The 14,000-nt window shown below is 40.9% G+C and overlaps 1 protein-coding gene across 1 annotated transcript in view; it reads left to right on the forward strand.

The window, feature by feature from the left end:
* The window catches only part of ddx18 (DEAD (Asp-Glu-Ala-Asp) box polypeptide 18), a 34,642-nt gene extending 20,968 nt beyond the window's left edge, over positions 1–13,674 (forward strand). Inside the window, exons 10-14 of the mRNA XM_059966309.1 lie at positions 666–818; positions 7,637–7,750; positions 8,340–8,396; positions 10,292–10,469; positions 11,199–13,674. Coding sequence (XP_059822292.1) covers positions 666–818; positions 7,637–7,750; positions 8,340–8,396; positions 10,292–10,469; positions 11,199–11,344 — 648 coding nt within the window. The 3' untranslated portion in view covers positions 11,345–13,674. The remainder of the gene's footprint in view (positions 1–665; positions 819–7,636; positions 7,751–8,339; positions 8,397–10,291; positions 10,470–11,198) is intronic.
* Positions 13,675–14,000: the final 326 nt, after the last annotated feature.

Raw genomic sequence — 14,000 nt, forward strand, 5'->3', positions numbered from 1 at the left:
ACATTTGTAAGTACGTTCATAAATATAAAAAATCTAAGCAGGGTAATATTTTTTAAATGCTTTAAAAAATTAAATGGCTAGTTAAATTCTTTAAATTTTTAAAAAAGTTTTGAAAAGATTTTTGTAAATTTCCAGTTTTGTATTTTATTATTCTTATTGATGCTTTCTCAGCCATTCAGATAAAAATCCAGAACAATTGCATCACAATTGGAAGACAACACAGAAAATGCTGGAGGAGGGCAGCAGGTCAGGCAGGTCTTGATTATTTCCCTTCATAGATTCTGCCTGACATGTAAGTTCCTCCAGTATTTTGTGTGTATTGCTCACGATTTACAGCATCTGCAGAATATCTTGTTTACAATTGCTAGACAATTAGTCAAATCATTCCCTATTAAGTGTAGAATCTCAGCAGATTGCTGATTTCTTGGAACATGTGCACATTAACTCCCAAGTTGCCATCAGTTTTGGCGGTTTTAACAATTTGCATCTGTCATTTTTCTGCAAAATCACCCCCTGCTTTATAACACTCTAGGCACAGCACCAAAGTGTCTATTCATTTTCTGGGTTCAAATACTATGCAACGCTGGTTAATAAGTGTTTTGAAATTCAATTTTCAATAAAATTGTAACTTAAATGTAAATCATTTTTTCTTCCAATATTTTTAGGGCAAACAAAAGCAGACAAAACGTACATCCACCTTCTTCCAGTTCTGTAATGCAAATGATGGAATATTGCTCTGCACAGATGTTGCTGCCAGAGGCTTAGATATTCCTGAAGTTGACTGGATTATACAGTATGACCCTCCTGATGATCCAAAGGTATAATGTTCCACATTTATATAAAAAAAGACTTTTATTACAGGCTCTCCCTTTTGGTTTATTCATTAGTCCAGATGGCTGAGTGAGTATAGAAAGTGAAATTATAGGTGGCTGGAAAGTAACTACAAATGAATGAAGATAGATTGAACAAGTATTCGTGAAGGTTTCATCTTTGCTATGTGCTGTGTTGTATGGCATAAATGATCCTGAGCTTTCCAGGTGCTGTGTCTTATGACGTGGGCAAACATGGTCTTTCTGTAACCATGAATGTTCTTGTTCTACAGAAATGGTTTGCCATTGCCTCCAGGGTAGTGACTTTACTAAACAGGTGACCCCAGCCATTATCAATACTCTTCAGTGGTCATCTGCTTTGTGTCATTAGTCACATAACCAGCATTTGTGATATGCACCAGCTGCTCATATAACCATCCACCACCTGCTCCCATGGTTTCACATGACCCAGAATGGGGGGGGGGGGGGGGAGAAACTGAGCAGGTGCTACCCCTTGCCCAGGGGTGACCTACAGGCTAGTGGAGGGAAGGAGCACCTTACTTCTCCTTTGGTAGTTATGTATCTCCATCTCGCCACACATGAAGGTTTAGGTGTATTATAATGTAGAGCAAATGTGAGACTAGAATTTGGGAGTATCAATAGGAGAAATATTTTTCAAATAGTGGGGAAGTATATTGAAGTTTGTACACTAAAGCAAGCAATTAAGATGACAAATAGCAAAGTATTTTGAGACTGGAAAACAAAGATCTTGCTGAGAATATAATAGAGTTTATTTGTTAGAATCAAGTTCGGAGAGTCGGATGTTATGCCCAACTTTTGTGGTCCAAAATAGGCTTCATTCGGGGTTTGTTGGCCGAAGAGAGATCGCCAAAAATTGATCTGTATTCACTGGAGTCTACCAAAATTGGAGGTGATGTCACAGTGACATGATTCTGAGGAGTGGCAGTTGACAGAATAGCTTTTTTCGTCTAGCTGGAGCCAGAATCTAGAGAACATAGTCTAGGGATAACATGTTATCCCAAAATATACTGAGAAATTTGTTTCTAAGGGGGTGCCAAATGTTTATTTGAAATTCTCTACCACAGTGATGGATGTTTTGTTAGGGAATGTATTCAAGAATGAACCACATTCTCATGCATGTCTTCAAATAATTTGATAACCGAACCAGTCCCTATTTGCTTAAACCTATCGAATGGTGAAAGGCTTCAACTGATTGAATGTGGAGAGGATATTTCTGAGGCTAGGGAGTCAGAGACCAGAGAACACAGTCTCAGAATACAGGGGTATCCTTTTAGAATGGAGATGAGGGATTTCTTTAGCCAGAGAGTGGTGAATCTGTGGAATTAGTTGCTACAGGCAGCTGTAGAGACCAAGCAGTTGGGTATATTTAAGACAGAAGTTGATGGATTATTGATTGGTCAGCGTAATGAAGGGATAATGGGAGAAGGCAGGAGATTGGGGCTGAGAGAAAAATGAATCAGCCATGATGAAATGGCAGAGCAGACTCATTGGCCTAATCCTGCTTCTGTATCTCATGGTCTTACGGTCTTTAACCTACTCCAGCTTGCACTTCAGTTTGAATATTTTGCTTCTTTTCAACATCAGTAAATTCACTGAATGTGATGTTGATAACTTTCTGCAGTTCCTTCCTAAACCCTTCATTTTTGTACTCAAGCTTACACTTGTTTCTTTCATCATGCTTTTTGTTGTCGTAATCTCTCCTTTGGAAGATTTGTCACATTTTGTTTGGTTATCCTGAAACATTTAGCGATGTTAAACTAATTTAAAGAGGAGGATGGTTTGTATACATAACAAATATACTTTTACCTGGTATGTAAAGAAAAAACATGAGGGCATCAATGTTAGCTTTTTAAATTTCAATGCCCAATGACTCATTCCTACTATTAATCTGGTATTTTCTTCCCAACTTTGAAATAATTTAATCTATAGAGTCTGTCTAATTGTATCTGAAAAACATGGGATTATAGCATGCTCCAGTGTCAACAATCATCTATGTTTACCAGTTGTTTTTATTAAATTAAAAATATACTTTTCATTTGGAGTTTTCCTTTTCTCTGGTATGGTGAATAGTGCAGAAAGTGATTAACTGGAAAAATGGGTAAGGGACTAGGCACTGGAATTTAATTCAGGTAAATGCAAAGTGGGATATTTTGGAAAGTTGGAACAGGCTGGTACATGCATACTGAACTGCTGGACCCAGTGGAGGGCTATTGAACAGAGATCTAATTCCCTGAAAGCAATGACATAGTTAGACAATAGTGAAGGAAGTTTGATATTCTTGTCTTCAGTGGCCTAGGTATTGAGTAAAGAATGTAAAGAGTGGGGGGCTTCATGTTAAATTTGGCTTGGCTGTATGTGGAGTATTGTGTACAGTTCTGTTCCCTGTGTTACAGGAAAGATAAATATAATTTTAATTTATTAAGATACATTTGGAATCGGCCCTTCGAGGTAAGCTGCCCACTGATTTATTCTGAACCTGATTATGGGGCAACTTACAATGACCAATTGGCCTACCAACCAGTATGTTTTTGGACTGTTGGTGGAGACCAACATGGTCACGGGGAGAACATAGAAACTACTTACATGCAACCCTAGTTGCCTGTACTGTACAGAATTGTACCGACTGCTATGCTGCCTTGAGAATACTAGAGAGGATCATGAAAAGGTTCACAGGAATGTTGCCCAGAATGGAGGGCAATCTGTACATTGAGATGATATAAGCTAGGACTTTTCTCCTGGGGAGGAGACTGGTTATTTTTGGTTGGTTTGATAAAAACAAATTGTATTAAATTGTGCGACCCAGGTAGAGTAATCAAATGGATTATTGAGCTAAAGTCTAAAACTGCAAAATGAGCAAAAGAAGTTATTACATGAAGGAGGACAGGAAATAAAACAGTTCAGTTTCAGAAACAATCCCTTTAGTCCACAGTGTATGTTCCAAACTTGCCTGGCTCTGTCCAAAAGCCCCATTTATTTGTTGTGAGTTATTCAACTTTTTTTTGCCAACCATAAAGTTAATATCAGAGGATATTGTTAACAATATTAGACTTTAAGTAATACTATGACTATGAGAACAGATCAAAGGCATGAACTAAGCAATTCACCTTCTAACTTGTTAAAGCCCTTTCACTATCTGCAAGGTAGACATTGAGAGTGCAATGGAATATTCTAAGAAAACCTACATCATACAGCTTGGACACCCACCCCATAAACCATCTTAAATAATTTTTCCCTCCAGTGTGTACCATCAATGAAAAGCATTGCATTTCATCGCCCAGGCTAGTCTAACAGCATCTCCAAAATCCATGACTTTGAGGCATGACTGCGCGAGCACGTGGTTGTTGGCGAGTTTGACGGGCGGGAAGGATTTAAAAGAAGAGGGTTTCTTCCTCAGTGGTTTGATCGAGGCAGGACCTCAAAGGTAGTAATCTTGGGATTACTGCCTGTGCTCTGCTTCAGCGAGTATAGGAGTAGAGTGAGGTGGAGGATAAATACGTGGCTGAGGGATTGGAGTAGGGGGAAGGGATTCAGATTTCTGGATCATTGGGACCTCTTTTGGGCAGTCATGACCTGTACAAAAAGGACGGGTTGCATTTCTGAGGGGGACCAATATCCTGGCAGGGAGGTTTGCTCAGGCTATTGTGGAGAATTTAAATTAGAATCACTGGGGGTGGGAACCGAACTGAAGAGACAGAGGAAGGGGTGTTTGGCTCACAAATAGAGAAAGCTTCTGGACAGTGTGGGAGTAAGAATATGTAGGTGATAGAGAAGGGATGTGCTCAACGATGGTTTAAGATGTTAATACAGGAAGCATCATGAACAAAGGGGATGAGCTTAGAGTGTGGATCAGTATTTATGATGTTGTGGCCATTACAGAGATTTGGATGGCTCAAGGGCAGGAATGGTTACTTCGAGTGCCAGGCTTTAGATGTTTCAGAAAGGACAGAGAGGGAGACAAAAGAGGTGGGGACATGGTACTGTTGATCAGAGATAGTGTCACGACAGAAGAAGAGGAGGAAGTCATGGAGGGATTATCTACTTGGTCTCTGTGGGTGGAAGTTAGGAACAGGACGGGGTCAATAACTACTGGGTGTATTTTATAGACCACCCAGTAGTACCAGGGTCGTCATGGTGGGAAATTAATAATTGATTGGTATCTTCCTAGAGCAAGGGGTTTATATGGGGTGGAGTTTGTTAGGTGTGTTCAGGAAGAGTTCTTGACACAATATGTAGATAAGCTTACAAGAGGAGAAGCTGTACTTGATCTGGTATTGGGAAGTGAACCTGATCAGGTGTCAGGTCTCTCAGTAGGAGAGCATTTTGGAGATGGTGATCTTAATTCTGTCTCCTTTACCATAGCATTGGAGTAGGACAGGAACAGGCAAGTTAGGAGAGCATTTAACTGGAGTAAGGGGAAATACGAAGCTATCCGGCAGGAACTTGGAAGTATAAATTGGGGACATATGTTCGCAGGGAAATTTATGGCAGAAATGTAGCAAACGTTCAGGGGATATTTGTGTGTTGTTCTGCATAGGTATGTTCCATTGAGACAGGGAAAGGATGGTAGAGTAAGGAACCGTGGTGTACAAAGTCTATTAATAATCTAGTCAAGAAGGAAAGAAAAGCTTGCACAAGGCTCAGAAAACTAGGTAATGATAGAGATCTTGAAGGCTATAAGGCTAGCAGGAAGGAGGTTAAGAATGAAATTAGGAGAGCCAGAAGGAAAAATGAGAAGGCCTTGGCAAGCAGGGTTAAGGAAAACCCCCAAGGCATTCTACAAGTATGTCAAGAGCAAGAGGATAAGACATGAGAAAATAGGACCAATCAAGTGTGACAGTGGAAAAGTGTGTATGGAATTGGAGGAGTTAGCGGAGAGTCTTAATGAATATTTTGCTTCATTATTCACTACAGCAAAGGTGCTTGGCGATTGTAAGGACGACCTACAACGGACTGAAAAGCTTGAGCATATAGACATTAAGAAAGAGGATGTGCTGGAGCTTTTGGAAAGATTCAAGTTGGATAAATCACTGGGACCAGACACGATATACTGTGGGAGGCGAGGGAGGAGATTGCTGATCCTCTGGTGATGATCTTTGTGCCATCAATGGGGACGGGAGAGGATCTGGAGGATTTAAGGGTTGCAGATGGTGTTCCCTTATTCAAGAAAGGGAATAGAGAACGCCCAGGAAATTATAGACCAGTGAGTCTTAACTCAATGGTTGGTAATTTGAAGGAGAAGATTCTGAGAGGCAGGATTTATGAACATTTGGAGAGGCATAATATGATTAGGAATAGTCAGCATGGCTTTGTCAAAGGCAGGTCATGCCTTATGAGCCTGATTGAATTTTTTGAGGATGTGAATAAACACATTGATGAAAGTAAAGCAAGTAGATGTAGTGTATATGGATTTCAGCAAGGCATTTGATAAGGTACCCCATGCAAGGCTTATTGAGAAAGTAAGGAGGCATGGGATCCAAGGGGACCTTGCGTTGTGGATCCAGAACTGGTTTACCCACAGAAGAGTAAGTGAGGTTGTAGACAGGTCATATTCTGCTGGAAGTTGGTGACCAGTGGTGTGCCTCAGGGATCTGTTCTGGGACCCCTTCCCTTCGTGATTTTTATAAATGACCTGGATGAGGAAGTGGAGGGAAGAGTTAGTAAATTTGTTGATGAGACAAATTTACACAAAGGTCTTGTGGATAGTGTGGAGGGCTGTCAGAGGATACACCGGAACGTCGATAGAATGCAAAAATGGGCTAAGAAGTGGAAGATGGAGTTCAACCCAGATAAGTGTGAGGTGGTTCATTTTGGTAGGTCAAATATGATGGCAGAATATAGTATTAATGGTAAGATTCTTGGCAGTGTGGTGGATCAGAGGATCTTGAGGTCCATGTCCATAGAACACACAAAGCTGCTGTGCAGGTTGACTGTGGATAAGAAGGCAAATGGTGCATTAGCTTTCGTCAACCGTGGGACAGAGTTCAAGAGCCGAGAGGTAATGCAGAGGAGATTTACAAGGATGTTGCCTGGATTGGGGAGCATGCCTTATGAGAATAGGTTGAGTGAACTTGGCCTTTTCTCCTTGGAGCGAAGGAGGATGAGAGGTGACCTGATAGAGGTGTATAAGATTATGAGAGGCATTGACATGTGGATAGCCAGAGGATTTTTCCCGGGTTTGAAGTGGCTAACATGAGAGGGCACATTTTTAAGGTGCTTGGAAGTAGGTACAGAGGAGATGTCGGGAGCAAATTTTTTTTCACAGAGTGTAGTGAGGGTGTGGAATGGGCTGCCAGTGACAGTGGTGGAGGTGTATATGATAGGGTCTTCTAAGAGACTCGTAGATGGGTACCTGAAGCTTAGAAAAATAGAGGGCTATGGGTAACTCCAGGTAATTTCTAAAATAAGTACATGTTCGGCACAGCATCATGGGCCGAAGGGCCTGTATTGTGCTGTTGGTTTTCTACCACCAAGGATGAGTTGTATATGGATGGGAGCACTACCTCTTATAGGTTTCTCTCCAAGTATCATGCCATCCTGACATAGAAACAGTCCTTTGTCATTGCTGGATCTAAATCCTGCAACACTGCTGGAGTATCTTTACTCGGAGAATTTGCTGTGGGTCAGGAACGCAGTTTGATTCCACTCCACAAAAGCAATTAGAGATTAGCAATAAATGCTGGTGTTTCAGTGATGCCCAGATCCTGAAAATGAGTTTTTAAAAATCTATCAGTTAGATTTGGGAAAGTTTAAACTCAGCTAAGTTATGTGCGATGTCATTTTATCAGGAATATATCCATCGTGTTGGTAGGACGGCACGAGGGCTTAACGGCCAAGGACATGCCTTACTTATCCTGAGATCAGAAGAGTTGGGTTTTCTTCGTTATCTCAAGCAGGCCAGAGTAAGTATTTTTTTCATTTCAGTTCAAGATCCGATTACTAAGTTAAAATGTTATACTTTTCAAGAAAACTTTACCTTTTAAACCTCAGCTTATATTTTTTACATGATGCATTTCGTACATGATTTTTGAACTCTTCTAACATAGTATCAATTCTGGGACAGGCTACTGAGTGGGAATGTAATCTGAGAGTCCATGTAAATCCGCAAAATAAACTTAAAACAATTATTGGGACACTATCATATTGGATAGAATTTCTTTAATCCTATAAGCAGTAGTTTCACTTTGCTGGTTTCTATAAGTTGTGACTAGAGGAAAACAAAGGTTGAAATTGTTTGTCGTTTCTGCTTTGTCTATTATCACCAGGAATAACTCAAATCAGGGGTTCCTGATCTGGGGTCCATTGTCTCCTTGGGTAATGGTAGGAGTCGATGGTATAAGACAGGCTGGGAAACCTTGCCTGAAATTGTTTTGTAATGGAAAGAACCCATTTATATGAAATCTGTATGAAGTGTAATCATTGGCAGTAATTTTCGGTTTTTAAGTTATGGGACAAATTTCATTTACACAGTGCCAAATTTTATTTCCATAGGTACCTCTAAATGAATTTGAATTTTCTTGGAGCAAGATTACAAACATACAGTCCCAGGTAAAATTAAATATAATGGTATAATGGTGCTTGTTTAAGAGTTTTTAACCAAATTTGGCAGGAATAACACACATTGCTTGGAGAACTCGGCTCATGCAGCACCTACAGAGAGGAATAATCTGTTGACGTTTAGTGTGGAGAGCCTCCATCAGGACTGGAAAGAAAGGAAGAAGAAGCTGGGGGAGGGAAAGGAGTATCAGCTGTCGGAAAGGTTGGGGGTGCAAATTACACTGGGGGGAAAAGGTAAGGATCTGATAGGAGATGAGATTGGACCATGGGGGGGGGGGGGGGGAAGATGTAGACTGAAGAGCTGAGAAGGGAGTGTAATTGGGGAATGGAAAATGATAGGAGGAGGAAGAGGACAGAAATTACCAAAAGTTGGAGAAATTTCTGTTCGTGCCCTCAGTTCTGAGGTTACCCTGGTGGAATATGAGGTATTGCTCCTCCAACCTGAGAGTGGCCTCATTGTGACAATAGAAGAGGCCATGTTGGAATAGGGATTGAAATTAAAATAAGTGACCACCAAGAAATCCTGCCTGTTGTGGATGAAGCAGCAGTGCTCACTGGTGTCCAACAATAGTTCAAGTTGGGAAAATGGAGACTTTGTATAAGTTTAGTAACAGCAATGATTTGGATGAGCTTAAGTTTACAGATGGTAGAACTTGGGATTTTAGCCATGAAATGATGAGGCCAAGAGTTATAGTTTAATCCAGGAATATAAAGTTGTCATCATTATTATTTTCACTAGTCTCTTGTGAGTAAACCATAGAGTTTTACAAGTAGCATCCAGTTGATCATATTGTAAAGTTCTAAAACTTGTGTATAGTATATTTGTGAAAATACTTTTGTTGGGATTCAGCTTATGATTAGAAAGATGGCGCTGTGCTCAGATGCAGCATCTTCTTGGAGTCAACCAAAGTTGTTTTTTTTATGATCACAAGACCCTGCTGGACATAAAGAACTTAAAGTACTACAGGTCTACCCCATCGGTGAGTTGCTCGTTGGTGGAGAAACTGAAGGGGCTAGAATTTCTGCCCCCCTCCCCTTGCTGCCTGCAACAAGCATCAGTATGCAATCTAACAGCGGGTGTTTGTCTCAATTGCTTTTCTTGTGATTGCAAGACCCTGTTGGATATCGGGCGTGTGGAATGCTGCAAGTCTGATTCATTGGTAAATGGCGGAGATGGATGGCAAGAGTGCTGCATGCCCATGGCCATTGCGAGTTCAAAGCCTCAAGCCGCAGTGCCACCTGTTTACACTCCACTGGAGTATCGGAGGTGGTGTGGCATGGTGTCAGTGCTGTAGTTGGTGCTGCCACCCCTGCCCTGCCCTGCCCCACCCCACCCCAGCCTGACAGAAGACATGCTGTATTGTATTCAACTGCAGACTGTGTGACTTCTGGTATTTGTTTTGCACCTTGGTCCCAGAGTAATGCTGTTTCTTATGGCTGTATTCACGTATGGGTGAATGGCAATTCAACTTGAACTCAGTGGAAGGCTACTTTTTATCAGACACTATTGAACCACTAATGTGCTAGAATTTTTTTACATGAATTGCTGGAAAGTGAACACAACTCGTGAGCTACTGGTTATTGCTGGTCTTTAATTCCCCTTCAGAAGTTGTTTCTGAGGTTCTGTCTTGAGTCCTTGCAGTCAGTGTGGCCTGGAGCCATTCAACTTAACATGTCAGCAGTTTTCAGTTATGTGGTACTGACACCAAGTTACTCTTCACCACAGTTTTTATGATACTCTTTGTACAGCTGACAGTGCAAAAGTTTAGAGTTTCTGTAGGTCATATGATGAACACTTCAGACACAGATTAATTTTTTGCTCTAATTGTTTTGTTTCATTTTGTTTCATCACCTTGAATTTAAACATTTTCTGGTTTTTTTTCCAGCTTGAAAAACTAATAGAAAAAAATTACTATTTGCACAAATCAGCACAGGAAGCTTACAAGTCTTACATCCGAGCCTATGATTCTCATTCTCTCAAGGACATCTACAGTGTCAGCACCTTGGATTTACCAAAAGTGGCTTTGTCATTTGGATTCACAGTACCACCATATGTTGACCTCAGTATCCTTTTTGCTATTATTACATTCTAATGCCAGCTTTATCAATCTAGTTCTAAAAATGCATTTCCTAGAGTACCTCACAATGGATTGTGTATTATAGATTGTACGTAGAACAGAACAGGCCCTTCGGCCCATGATGTGCTGAGATTTGAACCTACTGTAAGATCAATCTAACCCTTCCTTCTCACATAGCCCTCCATTTTTCTTTTATCCATGTGTCTATCTAATTAAAAGTCTTTGAAGCGTACCCAATGTATCTGCCTCTACCACCAGCATGGTACTGCTGCCTTGGTGCTCAAACCACCCAGTTTCAGCCCCAGACTTGCTGCTGTATGTAAAATTTGCACCTTTTCCCTGAGATTGTATTGGGCTGACCAACGTCAATAACCCCTAATGTAGGTTGTGGTCAGAGAAGCATGATGGAATTAATGGATGTGGGAGAAAAGATCGCAGAAAATAGATGTGGGAGAATGGGATTGTTCTGGAATACATTACATGCTTAACTACCATTCTGTGTTGTAAGAAAATATGAAAAATTTAAATTTGGTGTCATTTTAATTCCATAGTAGTTCTTAATTTTTTTGGCAGTTTCTTTTGCTGTACTCCTCTACTGGTAGACATTTTGACATTAGTTTGGGAATAGTGATGGAAAAAGTCTTCCTATTCAACCCTGCCGTGTTGAAATTGCATGGATTTATTTTAGTTGATTTTCTTAACCTACTTCCTTCAGATATAAATGCCAGCAAAGGAATGAAACTGAAGAAGAGAGGTGGTGGTGGAGGATTTGGTTATCAAACATCCAAAAATGTTCGTAAAGCAAAAATCTTCAAGCAAGTTGGCAGGAAAAGGGCAGACGTGAGACAATTTTCTCGTTAGAAGGCCTTATCACAGCTGCAAAATTGATGAGCTACATAAAATATGATTTCCCCTAGGTTAACTGCCTTGGGCTAACAGGCTTGGTAACTTTAACTATAGCAAATCAAGTTGACTCATTGTTGCAAAACTTTCTTGTAAAGCTGTATCTTTTTTACGTTGTGCTCATTTATAGAAAGTTATGGTTTAAATTAATCTAATTTGAAGAAAAAGTTCATCTTTAAACATGTGACAGCTTCAAAAATATTTTGAATTTATAATAAATGTATCATTGATATTTTGTAGATAACCACATTCCCCTTTCTAAAGTTAATCTGCAGTTGTGCTGTTTATCAGGACAAGAGACTTCAATAACCTTGCGACTTACTGAACAAGTAATGGAGTTATATAAAATTATCTAGTCTTGAGACTGAGGTAACTATTGCATATTTGCTCAGACACCACAAACAAGTAAATTGAAAGAATTTGATGACATTTAGTGGGCATGTACACTTTTAAAAAATTTTCCCGAGATTTTTTTCGCCATTCTGTTGTGTCCCAGCACATCCTAGGATGTATCAGGCAGTGAGTGGGAAGGGTGAGTTTTAAGCCTGAGAAATCCAGACGTCTGGTGTTAAAGGCAGACATGGACAAGTTCAGTTTCTCCTTGGATGGAAATTGTTATCCTGCCCATCTCTGAGAAACCAGTAAATGGCCTGGGGGAAGGTCGTTGACTACAGCCTCAGATGTGACTGCCACTCAGAAGACGTAGAAGTCTGGCTCACCAGTGTGGACAAGTCAGGCTACCAGGCAAGTTTGAGGTGTAGATCTACCAGTATGGTATCCTCCCCTGAAACCTCTGATCTATGCTGGTATATGAGGTAGCCATGTCAACAGCTCAGGCTATTAAAAAAGCAGTGGCTACCTTTGAAGATGGCTGAGTCGCCCACGGAACCTAAGCAGTCTTCCTCTGTACAGGAAGAGGAATAAACTGCAGCTTCCCTTCAGTAGCCTGAATGAGGTGTTTATGGTTTCCTGTACAAGAGAATTACTGCTAAACAGCAATTATAGTGTCAACAAAGTCTTGATAGCAGGCATTGATGTCTGGACAGGCAGGAGGTAGATGGCCTAGGGTGCAGTTGAGATGGCTGAGTCACATCTGAGGCTTAGGGATTTGGCAGGGACAATGGTGTCTGGTCAGGTGAGGCTGGGTGGCTTTCCTTCAACTCACTTCAGAAGGGCCCAGGGTAGGGACAGGTGGTCCAGGAAGAAGTTCGAGCAGCTGTTGAGGAAGTGTGCAGCAGAGAGCTTGAAGAAAGTTGGGAGGGTGCACTGAAGCAGAAGATCTGGTCCAACATCTGGCAGGCAAAAACCCAGCACCTCAAGTACACAATCCAGGCTGTGTATGACATCCTTAGTCCAACGAACCTTTTGCACAATTCTGTAGTCTCTGCCTTGGCAGAAGAACACTGGAACATCCTCAGCAGCTGCCCAAAGGCCCTGTGGGAAGACTGCTGTCACTGGCACCGTGACCAAGCACTGAATGCACTGGCAGATAGTATCTCCCTGACCATTAACAACAGTAAGCACCTCCGTCAACTCAGAAAATACAGCCTTTGTCCAAGCGGGAGACCAACCACAGCCTCATCCAAGCTCACCACAGCATCTGACTGGCAACTGAAAATTGATCATGGCTAGCACTTAAAATGCCCTAACTTAATCACATCATCATCACTGGCCTGACATGGTCATCCTGTCAGAAACCTTGAAACTGGTGGTTATAGTGGAACAGACGGTGCCTTGGGAAGGCTGGATTGAGGATGCATTTGAGCATAATAAGGCTGGTACAGCAGTTGCAAAGATGGGTTGAGGGCATGATGTGAGCCAGTAGTTAGGATGGAGAGGTTTTGCTGGCTGCTTGCTCTGCAGAACCCACTTCTTGGCATTGCAGGGGCTGCAAAGAAAAGAGCCATCAGAGCAGTCACAGAGGCTGCTGAGCAAGCCTCCAGATGGCTATGGATCAAGGGATGTGACACGTGGACCAATGCTGCTGGAATACAGGCCAGGGCCTGATCAACCCTGGCTGTTCAGGCCATTTGGAACAATTATGATGACCTCTGTTGATATTGTTCAATATGGGATGAGATAACAACACAGTTGCTATTTTACTGACAGCAGCCATTACAATAATTGCAAAAATAGAAGTTAGTTTGATATATTTATCTCAATCCTTATACAGCAATAACTTGTTTTGAGATGTCAGATTATAATTTAAATGTGAACATTTAGATCATTTGTAACAAATGATCAACTCCATGGTATTTTGATATATATTAAAAAAATGTTTGAATTGACATCAGATTTTTGAAGTGGTTTTCTTGCTTTTCCTGGATATGAACAAATTTAACCCTACTTATCTTAACCTTATTTATTTCAGTTATTTTCTGCCATTACCTTCTAGAAATCTCTCTTTTGGTACCATTCCCTATCTGACAATGGGCATGCATGTACTAGAGCTAATATCTTTAATAATTTGGTTAGAATGCTTCAACATCCTCCAAGATTCCAAAGACAGGCAGGTTAGTAGGTTCAATGGCCACTGGAATTGCTCCTAATGTGTAAGTGAGTGGTAGAATCTGGTGGAATTGATGAGAATATGTAATAGAATTTATAAAAAATT

This window comes from Hypanus sabinus, chromosome 4 (genome assembly GCF_030144855.1).
Source record: "Hypanus sabinus isolate sHypSab1 chromosome 4, sHypSab1.hap1, whole genome shotgun sequence".
In the NCBI taxonomy this organism is placed as follows: domain Eukaryota; kingdom Metazoa; phylum Chordata; class Chondrichthyes; order Myliobatiformes; family Dasyatidae; genus Hypanus; species Hypanus sabinus.